Consider the following 22,812-nt stretch of genomic DNA (forward strand, 5'->3'; position numbering starts at 1 on the left):
TGAAAAGGATTTAAAAATTATAATATATTAAGTGCAAGCAAATTATTACCTTCTTAGGGCATTAAAATCGATTAGTTAAAAGAATGTTAATTGTAATCCTCTACTTCAAAAGAAATAATGAACATGGCCGTTCTTTTCTTCTTGCCTTTAGGGTAACTTTCCTATTCTTTGGTAGCACTAGAGGCCCCCAGAACCTGTAAACCAGATCTCTAAGTAAATAATTTCCTAGCATTTTTTAATGAATCAAAAATAAGATTCCCACTGGGACTTCCCTGGCGGTCCAGTGGTTATGACTCCGTACCTCCAATGCACGGGGCATGGGTTCGATCCCTGGTCGGGGAACTAAGATCCCAAATGCCTCGTAACCAAAAAAAAAACAAAGAGAGAGATGCCCAGGTATTTTTCCCAAACTTGTAAGGTCCCTAGTTGCCTAGCAATCAGCAAGATAATAGCAGGAAAGCAAGAACTCGTTTCTTGCCTCTATCGTGGGGCGGGGTGTGTGTGTGGGGAATCTCAATGGGAATCCCATCACTAAACCATCAAATGAGGCAAAGCCGATGGCTTTTTACCTAGACTTATGCCCAAGATTCAGGCATAATACCACCACCTCGGGCAGTATGTCATGTTTGAAACAACTTGGTTCTCACAGCCACTGAGCAGCTGGAGCTATAATCAGAGCTCCATTCTCTCCAATGTACTTAATTGTACACCGTTTTCTAATTATAAAATATCACAATGCCAATGTTAAAATACCAGGATTGTGGGAAAGACATTTAAAAAGCATTGCCCGACAAAATGGAAAGATGAAAAATTGTACACTTCACAGATTTTCATTCACTCATTCAAGCACCTTCCTTTCCATATGGTTCAAGTGGTAGAGGTTACAGTCTATCAGTACTAGCACAGAACAGAATGAATCAACGCTCTTACAATATTGAAAGACAAGGACCATCCCTAACACTACTTTCCTTTAGTTCCTCCTCCTAAATTTTAAGTCATCCATTCCTTCAATATGCAATATCTCAGCATCATTGCAACAATATTTTATATCTAGAGATTTTCTAAACTTTGTAGGAAACTGGATCAATAAACCAGAAGATGGCTTCTACCAATGAATTTTAATTTTTTTGGCTTAAATGATACCAAACAATGGTTATTTCTGAGGTTTACTGCAAGTTAATTATTGTCTGCAAAACTAAGTATTCCTCCTCTACACAAACGAGGGTAACCAATAATCTTTAACTTCTCATTCAAAAAGAAAACAATAAACACAAAACAAGAAATTAGCTAGAAAGCTATGGCTTGTTTCCCACTCAGAAAAAAACTATAACTGGTAACAAATAAGGTACAATTTCTGTAAGTGGATATTTTTTTTTAATTATAAGGTTTTCATTTCTAAAAGAGTGAAGAGCTGCAACACTTTTCTAGTCAGCTTAATCTGTCAGAAGATTTCATATCAATATTGACAGCCTCAGTACTTTCTTTTTTGCTATTACATAGTCAACTTTTAAAAGGCAATTCCTCACATTAAATTCATGTGTTCTTAAAAATGTAGACTAAAGTTAAATGGGCAAAGATAAAGGTCCACACTGCATTTTTGGGGAGGGGAGGGCAAGTTGTTTCCAAAAAGCAAAAACTCTTTGGTGAGAAGTATTTTACAAACACCAATTTTATTCTTTCACAATTGGATACATCAACTTGAATCCCATGAGCAGCTGGATTTGCCACATCTCGTGATTTCCAACCTTAATCATAATTATGTTTTCTCTTTTTCTAGTCATTTATACAAATGGTGGGCAAGAATGCAATAACTATTTTAGTGATTACATGAATTCTATACTAAGACAGTGTGACCCTGCTAAATTGAACTTTTGACTCACAGACATTACCACCATGAGATAACTTATTTATTTGCCTGCTGATATTAAAAAAAATCTTTGGTATATAATAGGCAATTATGAGGTGTCAACTTATGAAAACTGAATATATAAAAATAGAGAACTGCCTGAAGTAATTACAATCAATAATTTTAGAGCTGGAAGGAAATTTAGAAATCATCTAATCCTAACTTAATTCCTAGATAATAAAGAAGTCAGATGGAAAGACTTGGTTGGCTAAAATCACAATTCCCATGAGTGCCAGAGCTAGAATTAGAATTTGGGTCTAATATTCCAGGTCAATTATTCCTCACACTATACAATACTCATAGTTAAGAATAAATTACTTAAAAATTCATTTCCCAACAGATCTTTGTTAGTTTAAGAAAATCAAACCAAACAAAAATGTTCAAAATCTGGCATCTACTCTTCCTTCCTAGTTCATGTTGTTGAATAAATGACAGTTAAATTTTGGAAAGACAAAAGGTCAGGATCAAGGAAATGGACAATTTAAAGTGGATAAATTCAGTATCTGAGCATAAATCCTTTTCTCTAGTCCTGAAACAGGTTGACTGCAATACAAATTCTTAGATATCTGCCACTTACCTTTCAGGCTTATAGATAGGGTTGTAGTAACAGATCTCAAGATGTGGAGTTGATTCAATGACAAAATTCATTTGAGCACTTTCCTTCATGGCTACTGCAACCACAAAATCAATTTCTCTCAAAGGAGGTTTCAGTCTTAGAGGGCTCACATATAATCTCAATCAGTGAAAATAATAGGCAGCTTTCTGTTTATCCTTTAAATTATCTTAGATGGAAAGAAAAAAGGGATTAAAACAAAAATTAACCTAGGAAAAATTCTGTCACTGACATCGATTATCTAGCCATCAGCTCATAATGCACTGGGAGATCTACAGTATACTATATGGTATATTTAAGGCACAAAGCTTTATGAGGTTTGAGGTGGCTGCTTACAACAGGAGCTTAAAGAAAGAGATAAAAAAAAGATACTTTATAAAAGCAGCAGAATTTAATAAAATTTTAATTGCAAGGAGTAAATCAAAATGAAAATTTGAAAAGTTAAAGCATATTTGTGTTTATTTATAGATTGTTATCACATGAATTATAAAGAAAAAAAAGAATATTAGAATGGAACTGGATAGATGTATTCATGCTATGGCTAAGAATAAACAATGTTCCTACATATTATGGTTAGTGAGAACATTATCAGTATAACAGGGAATTGTGATTATTTAAAAATATGTAGAACTTACTTAATCTGTGCTTTAGAAATAACTGTATATAGTGTTATAAGCTGAAAAGACTTCAAAAGAATACCAAATATACACTTGTGTATAAGAATTCAGAAAAGGGTGCATTCTGTAAAGTCAATCAGCTGCATTAAAAATGACACAAATCCAAAACAAGATGCATGTTATATAAAAAAGGACTTTGTAAGATTTGCTTGCTGCATTAAATCCACAGTTTAATCCACGAAATTTCCTTTTAATTATCATTTAGACTGAAGCATGCAAATAGTTCTAGGATCTACTTAAGAGTCTTCCCCAAATCCACTACGGCTACATATTCCCTTTTCAGGAGCTAAGCAGGTATTCGGGCAGCTGCTTCCTCCTCTGCATCCGCTCGGTTTGCGTTAATTTCTGCAAGTGTTCGGCCAAACCGTGCCCATTCATCATTTCGGGGGACAGCAATCTGCTGTTAAAAGAAATACAATGTTTTATGTACACTGAAATAAAAGATCATCTGACCTACTATTATTCAGTGTTTTCAAATACTTTTCCGATTAAAAAGTAATAATTGACCTGAATGGCCTTTCCATAATTACAGAGACTATACCAATGATTTATAACATTTCAAAACAAAAGATAGTGTTTGGAAAGTGTGTTGTGACAGCCTCAGAAATGATTTTGCTATTATCATCATCCGTGCAAGAGAGAAGGACAACAATGCTCTGTAAATATAACTCCTATGCACTATCTCATGGATTTTGCTGGTGGGCAGGAAGTCCTGAAAGATTTTTACTTCTTGCACCATTCCTAGTATAAAATAATTTGTGAAGCATGGTTCATAAGATCTGGTTTCTTGTAAGTGTTTATTTTTGTTTGGAACCTAAGATAACCTTTCCTGATATCTTAATCCATCTTCATCAAAAGGTATGCTACTTCTTACCACTTTAGTGATGTACCAATAGCAAAAGGGGAAAGGAGGCTTGTGATGCTTTTGCCTCACTAAAGCAGTCCAATAACCAAAAATTTTCGACAGCTGTCATTATAATATTTGAGGAATCTGGCATGCCACATTAGGGCACAAAACATTCAGTGTGGCAAATGGATGTGCCTGCTTCTAAATCTACCGTATGACTTGAGACTAGATTGGACAGTGATAACCAATATGGTAGCTACCAGACAAATGTGACTATTTACATTTAAATTACTTAAAATTAAATAAAATAAAAAATTCAGTTCTTCAGTTGTTCTAGCCACATTTTAAGTGTCAATAGCCAAATGTGGCCAGTGGCTACCACGGTGGATAGTGCAGATACAGAGTAGTTCCATCTGTGCAGACAGTTCAACTGGCTGTTCTAAATCATTCACTCTACCTCCCTCCAGATCTAATTGCTAGAGGCTGTGGGGTTTCCAGAGAGAATGGGGAATCATAAGGCATAGCAAAAGAAAGAGTGAATAAGGTGCTAGCCAGGACTAAAACATGAGGAAATCACTCCTGAGCATCGTGTACAGTCAGCCCAAACAGTAAAGATGAGAGAGCTACAAGTCATCCTGTCGGGTTCAATAATAATGGCTTTGCAACAAGGCTCAAGGAGTCAAGATTGACATTTCACATAGTCATCAGATAACTCTTAAAAGATACTACTTTTGATTTCCACTACCTGGCCCAAAGAAACCTATGAATACAGAAAAATAAAATCTTATCTCAATAACAGTTCTGTAAAGCCCCCAAACCCAACTATAACTCTGAATTTCTTCTGCCTGAAGAATTTCTAATTTCCAGCAACGCATGCTTGAAGTACTTCCAACATATGATACTACCCTCCAAATCTGCTGCATGGGGACACAGGACATTCAGTTTAGAAAGAAAATTAATTTCAAGAGTTGCTTCTATAGTGAAAAGTAAGTTTTATCAATTCATGAACTTCAATGACTAGTTTTAGCCACAAAGATACTGCCACCGCAATGCTGTGAAAGCTAAACAGATGTGTCAAAATTATAGGCAGTGAGCCTCATACCTCTCCCACATCATATATAACAATCTGTCCTTCAGAATCACCCACGGCAATCTCTCTTCCAGAATGGGTCCATCTTACACGATTAAGAGCAGGATTACCCTCCACAGAAATGCTGGCAGTTGGCACCTAAAGTCATTTAAAATATAGTGCAGTGTTAAAAGTTTCATCAGGATTTCTATAAACATGTAAAACTAATTCTTCTTTCTTCCAATCTGGCTACATTTTTAAAAACAAAGATGAAAATAAAGAATTTTCCCGACTCTCTTCCTGTTCAGTGATACATTCTGAAGGGCATTATAGTCAATCCTTGAAAATGGTTTGGGAAAATAACTTAAGTCCTTATATAAGAAATTTTCACATGACTGGATACATCATTTTGAAAGATCTTCTCTTTAATAAAGGATTCTTTGTTGTTTTAACTTCTTTAAGAAGTCAAGCCATTTGAAAACAGATGGCCAAAACCTCACTTAAAGAAACATCTCAAAAGCCCTCATAAACAGATTATGGTTCAATTTTAGAGGCCAGGAATTACTTTTGTAGCTTGCATCTCTGTTAGCTAAAACCTGTGATTTGATCCACAGTTGCCAGAAACAGTTCATACTAAAGATGCAGTATGGGTCCTTCCAAAGTCCCTGTTCCCATGAACTGTCTGGAGCAGGGCAGGATGATGTCACCAACACAGTGGCACCATCCCCTGGAATCTGACTGTACCCTCTGCTGTGCTAAGGAAAAAGAAATTATTTGCCACGCATGGAGCAAACCTTCAATGTTTGACTCAGAACAGTATCACAATAATTTTTAAATTTTTGAAATCTGATTAAAAATAATCCTACTATTTGACACGAGTCATCCTCAAATGATTAATTTAAACTTCTAGAGTGCCAGAATTGTTCTAAGAGAAAAATTATAACTTAGATATTTTCTATGAGTTAGCAAATTACAGAAAAGATCCAAATTTTACTGTGACCCCAAATGTCTAACACCAAAATCCAAATTAAGAAAAAAAATTGGTCTCATTCGAAGTAACTAGAAATGTATAATCAAGTCCAGTCATCTAGCCAGTCAATACCTTTCCCTGGCAGTATCTTAATGTTCCTCTTCAAACTACTATAGCACGAGTTAGCACAGTGTTAAAATTCTTACATTTCCAGTATATAATTTCCTTGTCCTGTATAACCAGCTAATTTACTTCAAGGGATTTTGGACACTTGCCACTAGAAATATGAAGAGATGTGGGAAAGAGTGGGCTGTGGGGGAAGGCACCAAGAGACTTTCTCCTCAAAAACTTTTATTGGCAGAACTGCTAACATTACTTCTTACCACCACAAGCAATACAGAACTCTAAGAACATTTCAAGCCTCTCCACATTGGTAAAAATAAACCTGGTTAAACATAAATAATAGCTGCAGTTAAATTTCATTCCTAATAACTCATTTTAGTATAGCAGTTAGGAAATTTGATGATTTCTGTATTAATTTTATAGTAACAGTAACACTGTTTTCAGTGTTTCATGGAACAAGTCATCAAAATACGTTTTGCTTCATTCAAATAAGTCAGCCTAAGACTAATATTTATGGATAATATACAATTCTATCAAGGCTAAGAGAAAATTTAGAAATTCAGAATTAAGGCTAACATATGTCAACAATCTGAAACTATCTGCTTTCTAGCCTATGAATCAAAAATATCCCAGTTGCCTTATGAATGAGACTTTGTCAGGACATTAGAGACAAGATAGTGCTTTTTAGAAGTAAAAGGAAATGCCCCAGTCCTCTTGGCAACAATATTTCTCCCTTCAGTTCTGCACAGCATGGTGTTTATTATTTAGGGTACAAAGCTTATTTGGTTTCTTTGTGATGAAGCTACAATCACAGAGTCCTTTTACATTTCTTGGGATAAAAGGAATTTCACAAATTATTCAATAAATCTCCAATTTTCTATTTTTCAGTGCAATTTCTGTTATTTTCCTGCTCACCTCTGTGTCATTATTGAGATTCCACAAATCCAGCCTACCCATGCCATCCACACAGGCAAACAGGGCTGGGTGGGTGGGTGACCACATAACATCATAAACATAGTCTGAATTATCTTCAAATGAGTACAAAGGCTTGTTATTCTGAAAGGGAAAAGTTGATTTTTAGCACAGTCAAAATATGACATACATTCAACAGGTATGATAACATTTTATGATACTTAACTCAGCCTAGAAAAAGTTCCTATAATTTGTTTCACTAAAGAATTACCTGGAGTTATGAACTAAGAATCAATGACTGGGGTTCCCTGGTGGCGCAGTGGTTAAAAATCTGCCTGCTAATGCAGGGGACACGGGTTCAATCATTGGCCCGGGAAGATCCCACATGCTGCGAAGCGGCTAAGCCCATGTGCCACAACTACTAAGCCTGTGCTCTAGAGCCTGCGAGCCACAACTACTGAAGCCCATGCGCCTAGAGCCCATGCTCCGTAACAAGAGAAGCCACCGCAATGAGAAGCCCGCGCACCACAACGAAGAGCCCCTGCCGCTCACTGCAACTAGAGAAAGCCTGCGCGCAGCGACAAAGACCCAACACAGCCAAAAATAAATAAATTAAATAAATTAATTAAAAAACAAAATCAATGACTGGATTGCATTTTCTGTTTAACTTGTAGACACCATACTGTTTAAAAAAAGGAAGAGAATGTGCTTTAAAAACATTTCAATGAGAGGATTCTGGAAAGATGGGAGCAATGGCAGTGTACTTTTTGAATCTCCTCTAAATCTCCCCATAAACCCGGACAAAGCAATGAGGATAGCAAAACCAAAGATTCACAGACAACACCTACAACAAAATCAGGAGACAAAGTTCCAAATGTAAGCAGGTGGAAACAAACCTTGGACTACTATGAGATCTGCACAGTACATCTGCGCGGGAAGAAGTATGGGAAGGCACGAGGGCTTCTGACAGCTGGAGAATAGAACAGGAGAGCTTCACAGTCCACAGCGGGTGCTCACTGGACAGTGTGGGGGTCAGTCTGAGAGCAGGAGCAGAGACTGGGAGGGAGTTCAACAGAATTCGATTTATAAATAATTGCAGGCAGACTCCAGTGTGGTATAAGTAAGGTCTAATGATGCAGTCTGAGCCTGATAAGCTTGCAAAATTAACAAATCAAAGCTCCCTTTTCAAGACAGTCTCACCAAAAAGAAACTGCCGGGAATGGAATCCAAGTTGTGGAATACAGCACAATAGGGACAAAGCAAAGAGAAGGTTCAGATAAAGGTGGTGGAGAGGAACGGAAAAAGGTACATTTCAGAAAGTACAAGATAGAGGGATATATACCCACTTTGCAAAAAACCCAGAAGAGCTTTAACCTAGACTATGAAACCAGAAAAGCTAACCTTGCCATTCCCTTCCTCTTAAATGTAGAGAAAAACTCATTTCACTACTAGACAATAACCAACAAAAAAAGGATCTCACTCAAATCTTACACAAAGTTATTGTGGCAGATCTTTAATAAATGTGTCATGACAACTAATGGGAAAAGAATAGCCTTTCAACAAATGATGCTGGGACAACTGGATATGCACATGCAAAAGAACGAACTTGGACCCCTCCTTCCTCACATCATATACAGAAGTTAACTCAAATATATCTTAGATCTAAATATAAGAGGTAAAACTATAAAACTTACGAGAAAGCATAGGCGTAAATCATTGTGACTTTGGACTTGACAATGATTTCTTAGATAACAAAAGCACAAATGACAAGAAAAAGGATAAATTGGGCTAAATCAAAATTAAATACCATTATGCTTCAAATAATACCCTCAAGAAAGTGAAAAGACAACCTATACAATAGGCAAAAATATTTGGAAATAATATACCTGATAAGTGGGACTTGTATCTAGAACTCTTACAACATTTTAATAAAAAGGCAAATAACCCAATTAAAACTTGGGCAAAGTTTTAATAGATATTCCTCCAAAGAAGATCTACAAATACAAATAAGCACTTGAAAAGATGCCCAACATCATTCTCCATCAGGGGAATGCAAATCAAAACCACAATGGGATATCATTTCATACCACAAGGATGGCTCTAATAAAACCCAAAAACCACTGAATTGTACACTATAAAATGGTGACTCTTATGGTATATGAACTGTACCTCAATAACACTGTTATTTTAAAAAAGAAAGAAGAGATAAAGTGAATTTTTTAAAAAACTGATAGACAAAGAAGATTAACAAAGATATACTTATAATGGCAGGCCCTAAAAAAACCTAAAGCAATACTATAGAATACAAAAATCTTAATTTAACAGAACTCTCCTAAAAGAAAAGACAGCTTGAAACTTCATATTAAAGAAAATCCTGTGTATGTAGGACATTCAACCCTTAAAAAAAAAAAAAAAAAAAAAAGATTTGATCATGCAGATTTTTAAAGACCAAGTCTTGAGTAAAGAAAAAAAAAAAATCAGATTGTCATTATACTTTTTTTTTTTTTTTTTTTTTGCGGTACGCGGGCCTCTCACTGTTGTGGCCTCTCCCGTTGCGGAGCACAGGCTCCAGACGCGCAGGCTCAGCGGCCATGGCTCACGGGCCCAGCCGCTCCGCGGCATGGGGGATCCTCCCAGACCGGGGCACGAACCCGTGTCCCCTGCATCGGCAGGCGTACTCTCAACCACTGCGCCACCAGGGAAGCCCCGTCATCATACTTTTTGACAATGCTTTTTGCCAGAAAACAATAGAGTAACATATTTAAGGTAATCAAAAAAAAAATGTAAACTGTGGATTTTACATACAGCCAAACTGACCTTCATAAACAGATAGGCTCTTCAGAATAGGGGAATAATGCACCCACAAGCACCTCCTGAGGAATCTACTGCAGAATAAGCTTCAAGCGACCAAAAAGAATGAAGAGATGTCAACATAAGGACTGGAGGACACCAAGTGATTCACGAGGGTAAGCTTCTCTTTACAGAATTATAAACATCTACAACTATACATGACAATATGAACAGTACCATAAGAATGCAAAACCCAGACTGTGAGAAACTAATAGGACAACCAACCTGGTTTCTTCAATAACAGCAGTAGCAAGAAAACAAGACAGGGTAGGAAACCCTACTTTAAGAGAGCGGCTCAAAAGATATGTCAATTGCAAATAAACGAACCTCATTTGGATCCTGCTTCAAACAAGTAAACAGTAAAAAAAGTTTTTTAATGGAACGCTGGCTATTTGATGAAATTAAGGAATCACTATTCATTTTTGGGGGGGTGTGACAATGATATGGTAGTATTACAGGTTTTTTTTTAAATGACTATTTTTTAGAGATACATACTGCTTATTTATAGATTAAATGATATGTCTGCATTTAAAATAATCCAGGACTGGGGAGGGAATATAAGCGGGAATAGTTCAAACAAGATTGGTCACGTGTTGATAATTTTAGAAGCTAGGTAATGAGTACAATGGTTTTGTTATACTCCTCTTTCTGCTTTTGAATCTACTGGGAATTTTCTATAATAAAAAGTTTAAAATTATAAATTAAAAATTTTCACAGTAACTGTCAACTGCATGATTATCTTAATAGCCAAAAATGTCTGTCTGTAATTAAGAAAACAAAAATTTTAACAAAACTTATAAGTAAGCTAAAAACAGAAACTAAGAGGTTTTTTTCCTTCTTAAGATCATTATTTTCCTATAACTCTCCTTGGCAACAATGCCAAGTGAAGTCTCCCTCTGAGGTAGTTTTCAACTTGGGATGACATCACGATCATCTGCCGAGTTTTTAAAAACTCCAGGTGCAGGGCCCCACCCTCAATGTACTTCATCAGTCTTTTTGGTGTTGCTCCACTAGAGATTCTGATGCACAACAACGATTAAGAAACACTGTGCTAAGACCTGTAAATCCTGAGGCAATTGTATACTTCTTCAAGAAAATCCCAATTTTAGGCAATTTTATGGTCTCTCATCGAAGACTTAGAAGTTGTTCACAGTCATGTGCACATGCTCGACTCTGTAAGAATCTGTATTGGTCGACAAGATTTTTTATATTAATGTTTTATTTTTAAAGAAGGGGTTATCAGAAAAATGGGCAGACTTAAACAGGCACTTCAAGAAATGGCCAATAAACACATGGAAAGGAGCTTAAGATAACCTCTTTAGTCTCAAGGTAATACAAATGAAAACCAAACTGCAATACAACTATACCCATCAGAGTAATTAAAATGAAAAAAAATGGCAGAAAATACCAAGTGTCAGCAAGGTTGTAAAGCAAGGAAAACTTTCATATGCCACTGGTGAATTATAAACTGGTAAAACTATTTTAGAAATTTGCTTGGCAGTATCAACTAAAGCAGAGTGCATGCGTACCTTATGGCCAAGTACTTCCCTCCTAAGTATATGCCCAACAGAAATGAGCGCTTGTGTCCATCAAAAGACACTTACAACTATGCTCATAGCAGCATTATCCATAACAACCCCAAACTACAATCAACCCAAATACCATCGGCAGCAGAATGGACAAATTATGGTATATTTACATACGGGAATAGTATATATCTGAGAGAATAAACAATCTATAACTACCTTCAACAATATGAAATGACTCTCACAAATATAGTGTTGAACAAAAGAAGCCAGATACAAATAAGTACATATCATATGATTCCATTTTTTATAAAATATGAAAAATGTTATATACAAATTAGATTAAAACTTACATAAAAATTATATCTCAAGTGAAAAAGAAGATTGCTGAATATCTCAGGAAATTATTAAATAAAATATTTCATCTATGAGGTGGACTGTGATGCAGCCACAGGCAAAAAGCAGGATGCATTATAACTGGGTAAAAGATTATATTAAAAATAAAAATACAATAAATGGCAACATGTTCCCAAATTTTAAATGTAATTAGAAACCTCTGTAATTTTTTTCAAGTTTAATTTAAAAAACAGTCATCCAAGGATTAACAATTCTTCCCCCTCAAAGAGAAAGAAAGCACACATACAACACCAAAACTGTTTCGTAATATATTAATTTTATGTATGATACTGCAAATTAAAATCCCAAATGGATCATTTGAAGTACTTTTTAATAGTAATACTTTTTCTTAACTTGAAGAGAACTTCTGCCTAAATGGAAGAGAGGCAGCAGGAAAGAGCTGAAGAGGGGCGTAGGATATAAACTCTTATCTCAGGGCTACCAATAACTAGTTTTAAGGCTTTGGAGAAGTCACTTCATCATTCCAGGTCCCTATTTCCTTATTTACAAAACAAAGGTTATCAGTGGTTCTGAATCTTGACTATACATTGTAATCCCGCTAACCCTGGAGGGATTTTCAAAATTATGCTGTTGCCTGAGTCTATTTAGATATTATGATTTAATCAGTCTGGGGTGCCAGGTGAGCACTAGAATTTTTAAAAATTGCCAAGGTGATTCTAATGTGACCAAAACTGAGAATTACTGAACTACGTGATGTCTAAAGGTCACTGCAGCTCTAAAATTCTTATAAACAAAAGGTTTGCAAACATATTTTTCAAAAGAATGAATCAAAAGAATGTATCATTCTTTGAACAATAGATAGTATTTGAATAATCAAAGGTAACTCATTCTAGTACAGTGGTGAATAAATAAATAAACACTGTAAGGTCAAGGGACAAACCATATTTTTTTCTGAGCTCTTTACAGTAATGGGTTAAATAGTGTCCCCCAACTCCCAGCCCCCTGCCAAATTCAAGTCTATGTGGAACCTGTAAATGTGTCGATATTGGAAAAAGGGTCTTTGCAGATGTAATTAAGCTGAGGCTATACTGCTTAGAGTAGGCCCTAAATCTAGCACGACTGTTGTCTTAAAAGAAGAGAGAAATCTGGACAGAGGCAAGTAGGAAAAGCTCCATGCGATGACAGAGGCAGAAACTGGAGTGATGCAGCTGGAAGCCAAAAAGCACAAGATTGCTGGCAACCACCAAAAACTAGAAAAGAGGCATGGAAAGAGGAACAGATTCTTCCTTAGAGCCTCCAAAAGTAACCAACCTTGCTAACACCTTGATTTCAGACTTCTAGCCTCTTGTGAGAGAAAAAATTTCTGTTATTTTAAGTTACCCAGTTTGTGGCAATTTGTTACGGCAGCCCCAGGAAACTAATACAGTAATTCTGTATTTTTCTGGGGGTAACTGGGGAGTTCTAGACTAATAGCCAAAAGAGTCCCTATAGTAAATCCATGAACGTAACAGTGAGGTGCTCTCCAGAGAAATGGGAAGTGAGTATGTCCTCACTTGGATCGGCACAGAAATAAACAGATTCTCATTAAAAAGAAACAATTCTAAGGGCGGAAATACCTTCCTATATAACCTGATGGAAGATACTAACTTTTTCAGAAGGAATGTGTCTGTCTATTAAACGCAATGGAAATATACAGAAGCAGTCTTACAAGAAAAATAAAGACAGTGCCCAATTCAAGCACTGCTCAGGAGACAGCATCTCAGTCAATGGATCCTGAGGATTACCACCCATGGCAGGGTTATCTCTATGTGAAGATGAATGAATCACGCTGTCTTTGCTTGATGCCACTACACATTCAAATCAGAAATCTTCTTTTGTTCCAATTCCTTGCTAACCAAGCAACCTTCTGATTATAATTTGGCTTCCCGTGTGGGTTGTCTACAGGGAAACAATGAGCTGGTCAGGTGAGCATGAGTATTTAGGCCTTCTGGCAGTTGTTTCTCATTGTAAATTAATAAATTGACCTTCTCCAATGCATCAGTGTCTTAGAAGCCTGTGAGTTCTAGTCAGTACTCCGTAGCTAATCAAATCTAGCAGACTGACAAAATTGAGTTTCTGACTATGCAAAGGACAGGCTGGACACTGGCCAACAAGTTACTATGGTATTTTCTAATAGTTAAAAAGGTTAAAGCTTTTCAAATAAGTGTTGAGCCTGGAATATACTGTGCATACATTAAAACATTTTGCCCTCCAAATAAATAATTACTATATTTTGTGAGTAATCTGTAACAAGTATGGTTAAATGTGGTCAGAATATTAAGCTCATTTATCAGGTCTACCCCTAATCAAGTGCTTATGGAATCCTCAAGTTACCTTCAAGAAGCTTCTACTTCTCACATATTCCTGTTACCATTTTTCAGGACTTCCAAAGTGTTTCTGCTGTGAATTTTCAAATTTGGTATTTTAAAAAGTTAAGAGTGTCCTTCAAATATATTAGAAGCAATGTCCTGGCTGGTTTAAATTAACCCTCACCAAAATGTGGAAAACGATCTTCATCTTCTTTACTAAAAATAACTGAGTTCAAAAAAGTAAACAATTTGATGATCCAGAACTCTGTCACTACATTAAAATTCCTGACTCTGCAAAAATTAGAAGCAGACGACAGAAGTAGATTACTTGAAACTAAATTTGAGGCAGTAACAAATTGAGATTTCTAGGGATTTTTTAGAGGACTTATAGAAAAGGAGAAAAAGAAAGACTCTTGTTTCGCTACTGGGGCAGAGACAGATCTTAAAGGATACAAAGACACAGCAATATCTAATGATTCGTTCTCCCAGTTTATGGGGGCTCAATTCCTAGAGGCAGAAAACACTTAAAAAGTAAAGGCAAAGAAAAACATTTAAAGTCTGTTAAATTCATGAATGTGAAGATACTGGTGTAAAAAGCTTAAAATGGAACTGGAACAATGTCTTTAAGAAGAGATTATTTTAAAACCTTGCCCATTATTCATTATCATTGTGTTGGAGAGCACAGAGGCTCTACCAAGTTTTCAGGGAAAAAATGAATACCAGCAACACAATTGACTATGAAGTATAAATCCAAGATCAAAACAATGACCTTGGGAGCCATAATATGGCCAAATAAAAAAAATACTCAGCAGACTGTTGCTGCTCCACCCTTCATAGATAGAGTAGAACTATTTGTGTGAAGATAAGTCAGAATAAAAGGTAATTCTTCCGATAAAGTTCTACAGGGTACTTGCTATTCTATAGCAAGTACCTGTTCTGTGTTGTCCTATCCTTTGGCCACTAACATTGGAGAGGTATGTATGCGTGGTGGGGGTGGGGAGTGGAGAGCCATGTAACACAGTTGAATGAATAAATGAGTTTTCTATAGGAAGCTCACATAAGGAATCAATGCCTAGCTCAATTAGCAAAGAGAGAGATATGCCTGGCTGTCATTCTTATTCAGTAGGCAGTTCTATGTTGAAATATAGCAAAATACAGGAACAAAAAATATCAACCACCAATCAACCAGCTGTGTAGTACCACAAAAGCAAGCATCAATCAGTCTGCTATCATAAATATAAGTTCTGTTCTTGCTTAGGCAAGATGAAGTCTTCATTTTCCAGTCCTATTTGGTAATATATGTAAGAATGGAAGCCTCAAATTTAAAGATAAAAGAAGGATGGCAAACTGAAGACCTGAGATATTAAAAATAATAAATCTACAAATAGATAAAAGATTCTTTTCAATTACTGAAAAAGGAAGCTGGCCAACAATCTAAGAAAGATGTAACATTTCCTGTGTCTCTATATAAAGGACTACTCAGGTGAAAGCATAACCAGAAATCTAGCCACTTACGTAGCTGCCTACAGCCTAGAGAGAGAGAGTTGGCTTCATCTTTCCAATTCTGCATCTTGCTTTGGTTTTACTAGCTGGATTATGCGTTTCTTTGCTGGTGATTGTGAGAACCTTCTACCTCTACCTTTTGCCACTGTATAAATCTCATTCAAAAAAATTCAAGAACAATCCAGGAAAGAAAACAGATGATTGACAGTATATGCATTCAAACGGAGCGTCTGATCTCCATAAAGAGGAAAAGGAGGAACTGAATGAATATTGTTAAGTGCCTATCATGCTAGACACTGTGTTAAGCACTATTTAATATGTTTTCCTTCATTAGACTTAAATGCTGTTTTTATGCCTGCTAATTAATCCCAAACCTGAAAACGTTCAATTTTAAGAGAAAGTTTTCTAACTCACTAAGAAAGCATCAAGAAAGGACAAGAGTGAATAGTGAGTTCATCCCTGATTTCTGAGGCCAGCATTTGATGAATAAATGAGTTCCACTGTAATAGTGAAGAATATCTCTTAAGACCACTAGGTTTTCTCAAAGAAATTGAAGAATCAAATAAAGTTAGGATAAGGCAGACAGAAACATGAAAAAACACAGCTTAAAATTTAACTTAATTTAAATAGAATCTGATATTTCAAGTATGCAGCTTTGCCAGCAGCAATGTAATACTGCAGAAAAGCCAGACAGAAAAGTCAAGGCACTTTAATTTTTAAATGGAGTCAAATGAAACTACAAGGCCTATCACAGGAAGAAATGTTCCCTACCTGGATTTGCCTTGAGACTTTCAATGAGGCATGGCAATGTCACATCTATCTGGAATTGCTGTAGGATCGGAAGCACTTTATAACATAAATGGTTTTTCAAAGCTTATTAAAACCCAAACAAACTATTTAAATTATGTATTGCAGAAAACAAAAATATATATGCATCCATATATATTTACACAGAAGTATTTACACAATACTTTCTTAATGATTCCAGTTTATGATGTATAGTCTCACTGTATAAGACTTACTGTACACCTCAGGTTTTATCTATCTTTTCTCCGGTTTCCATCAGCTCTGTGAGCCAATGCAGTTCTGAACAGCCTCTAAAAGCTCTTCAAAGAGCAAATGCACAGCTTTTGTGTTGGGCTATAGGGCAGCTACGTGAGTGCCATGTGAGATGCTCAGCGGCTTTTCCTCCAACTCAGTTCAGGGTAAGCAGTTCTGTGCTTGAAAAGCCTGAAGTGGTGGGAAGATTGGTCTTGGGTCATGTGTGGGATTACCACACTTGTCAGCATACTTTTAAGAAAACTTCAACATCTAGTTGTTCACTCATGTTCTGTGTAACTTATTAGGTTTGATCTATCAGTAAATCATTCTAAGCTATTAGGAGGCTTTTTGTCTTTCCCATGTAGTAATAGAGCACCACCTTGTGTCAGAAACCTGAGTACTTGACTAGACATCTGTTTTTAGATACCTTAGTTGTCCAAAGTTTTACTGTCCAGTCAAATGATGAAGTGACAAAAAGATGTGAGAAGTCCACTGCTCCAACAGCTGCATGACAATGAATGCCAGTAATTGGTCCTTGATGTCCCTCGAACATCTCACTGATTCCAGCTTTGCTGTTTCATTAAGAGTGAAAATAGGGAAATCTCTTGTAAGTAGAGCACTTATAAATATATTTTATCATGGGTTTATTTATTACACTTTGACATAATTTCAACAAACTTAACTCTGTGCTCGTAACACATAAGAATAATTATGTTGAGTGTTACCTATCCAGATTTGATAAGGCTACTAAAGTGGTTAAGTACATTTTGGAACCATAAACATCATGCTATTGATGACAGAAATCAAAAGTCCAATATCTGAGGTTCTGAGGTGGTGGGATAGAGACAAATGAATGCTACATGTATGAGAGAGAATCTGGGCTACTTTTAAATCAAAAGCTTTGAAGTGAAGGTGATCTGTACTTGAGATGAAATCTGGACCCTCAATTTTTTTTTTAAAGGAAGCAATTGATAAGGTACAGCTAGACAATTTCAAAACAGGTTGAACAGCAGGAGAAATACTAGTCAATTTAAAACGTGTATGTGACGTTACTGTGCGATTATCAGGACTGAACTAAGGCTCAAAGTCCAAATAAATCAAGATGGAAAAACAGCTGAAAATCTTATTTACAACGGTCAGTATGTGGCATGTGCATTTTGTATTTGTAATTGCTGAATGCTACTTCCTACCACTAACTTTTGTGAGCATGTCCACACGTACAAAAATCACAACATAGCACAACCCTCAAAATCCAGAACACATCGTGATCCAAAATAACCTTTTATTTTAAAAAAGTATTTAAGTTTTAATTTTATATACCTGAATTTAAATAATTTGTCACAAATAACGAGTGGCTCTAGGACAGATTTCTACTTGAATAAGAGGCAATTTGTTTTAATACGATTATTCAAGAGAGAATTTTAAATAATTGTAAATTCCAGTTTAGATTTACCTGCCATGGCGGCATGCTGTGTACACAGAACCTTCTTCACTCCCAACAACGAAGTTGTTGACATCTCCAACAGGGAAGGACATAGATGTCACAGCGACTGCCTTTGACTGTTTATGAACCAATTCCATGCTATCCTACACAGAAAAAATTGAGTAAATTATTTTGTAAACTTATAATTTTTAATTTTTTAAAGAAAATTTTCTAGTCTTAATTAGTTTGTAAACAATTATTTTACTATACTACTTATATAAATTTAGTTTGATTACATGAAGCAGGTTTGAAAATGAAGTATATACGCCACAAATTACATTTATACATGTTTAGATTTATAAACTATTACTATAATACTATTATAAAATATTTATGAAAAACATAAGCTAGGGTTTACATAGACTTAAAAAAATACCAATATTTGCCTCAAAATTTCAGAGCTTTCCAAGTTTAACCTACCTGTGGATGGGAAAGCATGTCCAGACTCCATGAACAAATTTTTCCATCAGTAGAGATACTAATCAGATTGTGAGCGTTCTGTGTTCCAACAACATTTACACAATATACAGGATGCTAAAGAAAGAGATATTAAAGTTTTCTGGGATTATTTTACCAAAAAAAAATGAAATAATTTTTACTGTATAATCACAGGTATTCTGTTTCATATCCAGTCTCATATCTTGATGGCATTTTTAATGTGAAATTCGATGCTATTCCATAGATTAGCAAAACATTATCTCAGAAGAGAGATGAGTTTCTAACAAAATAGATTTCCAAAAATACAAAGAAAAAAAAAGCCTTCAGTTTTGGTTGCTAAATGATGAGAAATTCACACATCAAAGGAAACACATTTTGAGACTACTCTGATGGACACTACTAAGTATTTAATGGTGAAAGAAGACAGAAATCTAATGGAAATAACCCCTTTACTTACTGTGTGTGCTGCAGCTGACAGTGGAGTTCTTTGCACTGGAGTTCTTTTATTGCTACGGTTATCCCACAGCACAATCTGGCCTGAATATGTACCACCAACAACCAGATTTGGATGAAATTTTGCAAATGTAGCAGACATAACGGCTGACTGCAAATAGCAAGATTTTTATATTTAAGGTTCAAATGGAAGAAGCGTGACAAGTTATAAAAATAAATCTATATCCAAAACATTTTCCCCTTTATTGTAAAGTATCAGAGATTATAAAAAACCAGTAAATAAATATACTTTAAAATTTCATTTTGCTTTAGAACATAAGATACAGCTTTAGAATAGTTCTGCTTAAAAGTCAAATGTAATGATTGTTTACAGAAATGTTTAAGCAATTTATCGAAGAAAGCAAAAATTACTTAATTTGATTACATCATTAAATCAGAAGATAACTGGCTCTACTTTAGCTTCTGACAGTAATCTGACAACAGAATATATGCTAGTTTTGATTCAGTTAAGTGTTTTTGCAGAATTATGATATTATTAAAAGATTATAACTTATGCAACCAGAAAGGCTTGCAAATTCTAACCTCCCACTAAATCCACTTTAAAAATCTGCATCTGTTTCCTACTTCAAACATATGTTTCTACTTAAAACTATCTAGTTCCAACTCCTCAGGCCATGTATAAGTAATTCAGTGGGCCAACCATCTAATTGTATATTCAGCAAATAAGTTCCTGAGAAACTCCCTGTAGAAAAGACATTTTATAAAAGATTCCTTTTATACAATCAATCACAATAACAGAAAATCACAACTGCAAAGGACTTTAGGTGTGATTAAACATAAGAGATGTCAGAAAAGCTAGAAAACGCCGATCATGTTGAACTGAGAAGTCTTCAGTTTTTCGTTAACATCTGTTTGCAAATATGGGGTGGTTTAGTAAATGCCAATCCAATGAAATCATTATGTTGACAAGAAAAGAAGAAAGGCACTTGTCTAAATTAATTAGTGAATTCTTAAACTTGGGAAAGACTGCTAAAAGACCATCTTACCTGGCAGTGAAACACATACTCTGGAGTAGTTTTTTTGTATTTCATATTCCATACAAGGGCCACACCATCAGGCTCATGAGGAGCATCTTCGTTGTTATTATAGGAAGCCACAAGTAACTCTGGATACTGCTCGCAAGAATCAAGTGGGAAAAAAACGCTATGCATAATGAGAACTGTTTTACATTCCTAGTTACTCAACTGTTATTATTAAATTATTCTGAAAATACAAATTCCTAACACTTCACCAAGAAAATATATCTCAATAGAGTTATGCTTGCTGGAACATTAGTAAAACTTTAAATTAGTTTAGTTATTTTAAATGTTTTAATGTTAAAATATTTTATTAAAATATGTGTTGCAATTCTATCCAAAGGAGATTTGGTGAGCAATTAAAATTAGTAAAACTGGGCTGTGGCATAAATAAACTCTTGATTTTTAAATATAGTGTTTCCAATCCTTTCTTCCTAAGTACATAAGACAACCATAACCTTAGAACCATCATCCATTGTAATTTTCAATAATATACATTGATTTAATTACACAAAGTTTCCACAATTAAAACTACCTGCTTACTGGAATTCAAAAATGAGTTAATAGCAACCAATTATGTTATAATTTACCTGAGATGACCAATCCAAACAACTAACAACCCGATGCTTTGACCAACGTTCGTCAAAAAATTGTCGATTTAATGACAGTTTAGCACCTGCTTGAATCTCTCTACAGAAAAAGACGAAAAAAAAAAAAACCCAACAACTGTGTTATAACGTCCCACTCTTAATCTTAAAGTAATTTAACATTGCTGAACCCATAATTTTAGCAATTAAACATTACCCTTCTTTGTCTTCCAAATCTCTTCCACTGTAGTCAAAGAAGATGTTAATCTGCTCAGAAAGAGCTCTTTCTACAATTCTTGTAGAATGGTCGAAGAAACTTAAAAATTCCTCAGAGTGCAAGATTTGCTGCTTTTCTTCTTCAGTCAGCTCGTGCGGGGGGGCTGTGAGACAAACGTTTTTCTGAAGTCGGATTTATGCCACTCAAATCATGTCACCTCACTATCACAATTTGTGTCAATGAATGCCACTCATTTTTTTCCAAGCAGATTCACCTCTTTGATTTAGAGCATTTTATTCTACTTTAATATATAAATAATAAAAGCAGTCTTAACAGGAATCAACAAAATTTTTTAAATTATTTTTTTTAAAGTTGAATTCTTTAAGATACCTTTATTATCACTTTCTTCATCTTTCTTTAAAGTTTTCTCTTCCTCAGGTTCAATAGGTGGTTTAGGAGTCACTACGTCATCTTCTTCCTCTTCATCTGAAAAAACAGAATAACACAAAAATTATTTTCATGAAAATAACTGCTAACTCTTGAGGTAAGTATTTCAGAAAGTATCACAACTCTTTAGATAAAAGCAAAAGAGTACAAATAATATAAATTTTATCAATACAATTTTAAAAAAAGAATTAAGTGGAACTTCTTGGTTTTTATACATACCTATGTGGTAACTCAGCAATAGTCATATCAAATTCTGTAGCAACATAAACTGAAATAAGATATATAAGCAACTAGGATGAGTCCCTCATGGAAATCTCTAAAAGCTTGCAAGCATTTATCATTCCAGACAGAACAACATGCAACTCCTACATAGTTTTATGTAGCATGCTGACACATTAATGCTGTAAAATGAAGAAAATCAAATGTCTAAAATAGCCTACAGAGCTGGCTGCTTACTTGTGATCTGAAACCATCAGTGTCTAATGGGTCTTCATATGGCATAAAGACGGCTTACATTAACTCTCAGGTTGCTATTTGAGAGGCAGATTTTAAAGATAATAGCTATGAGACCACATTTTCTATTCTGTCATTTTAAATGCAAGTCTCATTATCTACTGTTACATGATGTGGCAATAAGCACTTAACATAATGTTTTCTTAACTTGAATAAAAATACATATTGAGATAATATACAATGTTTATAAGACTTTTAAAAATTATTCAATCTCCCCTTATACCCCCAAACCAGGAAATAACTTTAAATTACTTATTTTAAAATGTTCTAGAACATACAACTCTGCCTACCTTCTCTTTCACTACATACTGAGATGGATTTTTATTAAGCAAATGCTTATTTTTATTGCCTAAACAGATGTGTCATTTGTCTATGAGGGAATGGCAGCAGGCGTCTGCAGCAAAGCGCATCTCAAGTAATAAGAGCCCATTCAGTAAGGGGACTTTACTTGTTAGTTATAGTCATTTCCCCGACCTATGTTCAAAATTATCTAAAACACGCATACATACGACATACACAAAAGAATAGTCAAGGATGGGAACCAGCTGCCAAGTCATGGTCCCAGCAGCCAGGCCAGCTGACTAGATAGCAACAACCAGATGGCACTGCTGGGATTGTGTCTTTCTGCTACAAGGTGGCAATGGGATGGCATAACATTCTTCCGCTTGACTGCTTCCAATCCTGTCTCTCCCCAATGGCTAGCCTGTGCAATTACCCACACTCCAGGAGGCCTACAGATAAGCCTTTACCCTGCAAACAAAATGCAGCTTGTAGGCCACACCAGCTGCCAAACCACACACATAGTGTTAGGTTTGGAGAGCTATGAAAATCTTTCTAACACTATAGTATAAGCAAT

The 22,812-nt window shown here is 35.4% G+C and overlaps 1 protein-coding gene across 3 annotated transcripts in view; it reads right to left on the minus strand.

Moving 5' to 3' along the window:
• Positions 1-1,651: 1,651 nt before the first annotated feature.
• The window catches only part of DYNC1I2 (dynein cytoplasmic 1 intermediate chain 2), a 51,592-nt gene continuing 30,431 nt past the window's right edge, over positions 1,652-22,812 (minus strand). For 2 of the 3 annotated variants that reach the window (XM_024765712.1, XM_024765711.1), the window contains exons 6-16: positions 21,387-21,482; positions 20,997-21,159; positions 20,783-20,882; positions 20,163-20,288; positions 19,121-19,267; positions 18,646-18,759; positions 18,196-18,329; positions 17,170-17,314; positions 7,121-7,261; positions 5,146-5,271; positions 1,652-3,596 (exon numbers count right to left, since the gene is read on the minus strand). In XM_024765712.1, the coding sequence (XP_024621480.1) occupies positions 3,483-3,596; positions 5,146-5,271; positions 7,121-7,261; positions 17,170-17,314; positions 18,196-18,329; positions 18,646-18,759; positions 19,121-19,267; positions 20,163-20,288; positions 20,783-20,882; positions 20,997-21,159; positions 21,387-21,482 (1,406 nt within the window). In that variant the 3' untranslated portion in view covers positions 1,652-3,482. The remainder of the gene's footprint in view (positions 3,597-5,145; positions 5,272-7,120; positions 7,262-17,169; positions 17,315-18,195; positions 18,330-18,645; positions 18,760-19,120; positions 19,268-20,162; positions 20,289-20,782; positions 20,883-20,996; positions 21,160-21,386; positions 21,483-22,812) is intronic. The other variant, XM_024765713.1, reaches the window with a different exon arrangement.

This window comes from Neophocaena asiaeorientalis, unplaced genomic scaffold (assembly GCF_003031525.2).
Source record: "Neophocaena asiaeorientalis asiaeorientalis breed wild unplaced genomic scaffold, Neophocaena_asiaeorientalis_V1.1 scaffold721, whole genome shotgun sequence".
NCBI lineage: Eukaryota > Metazoa > Chordata > Mammalia > Artiodactyla > Phocoenidae > Neophocaena > Neophocaena asiaeorientalis.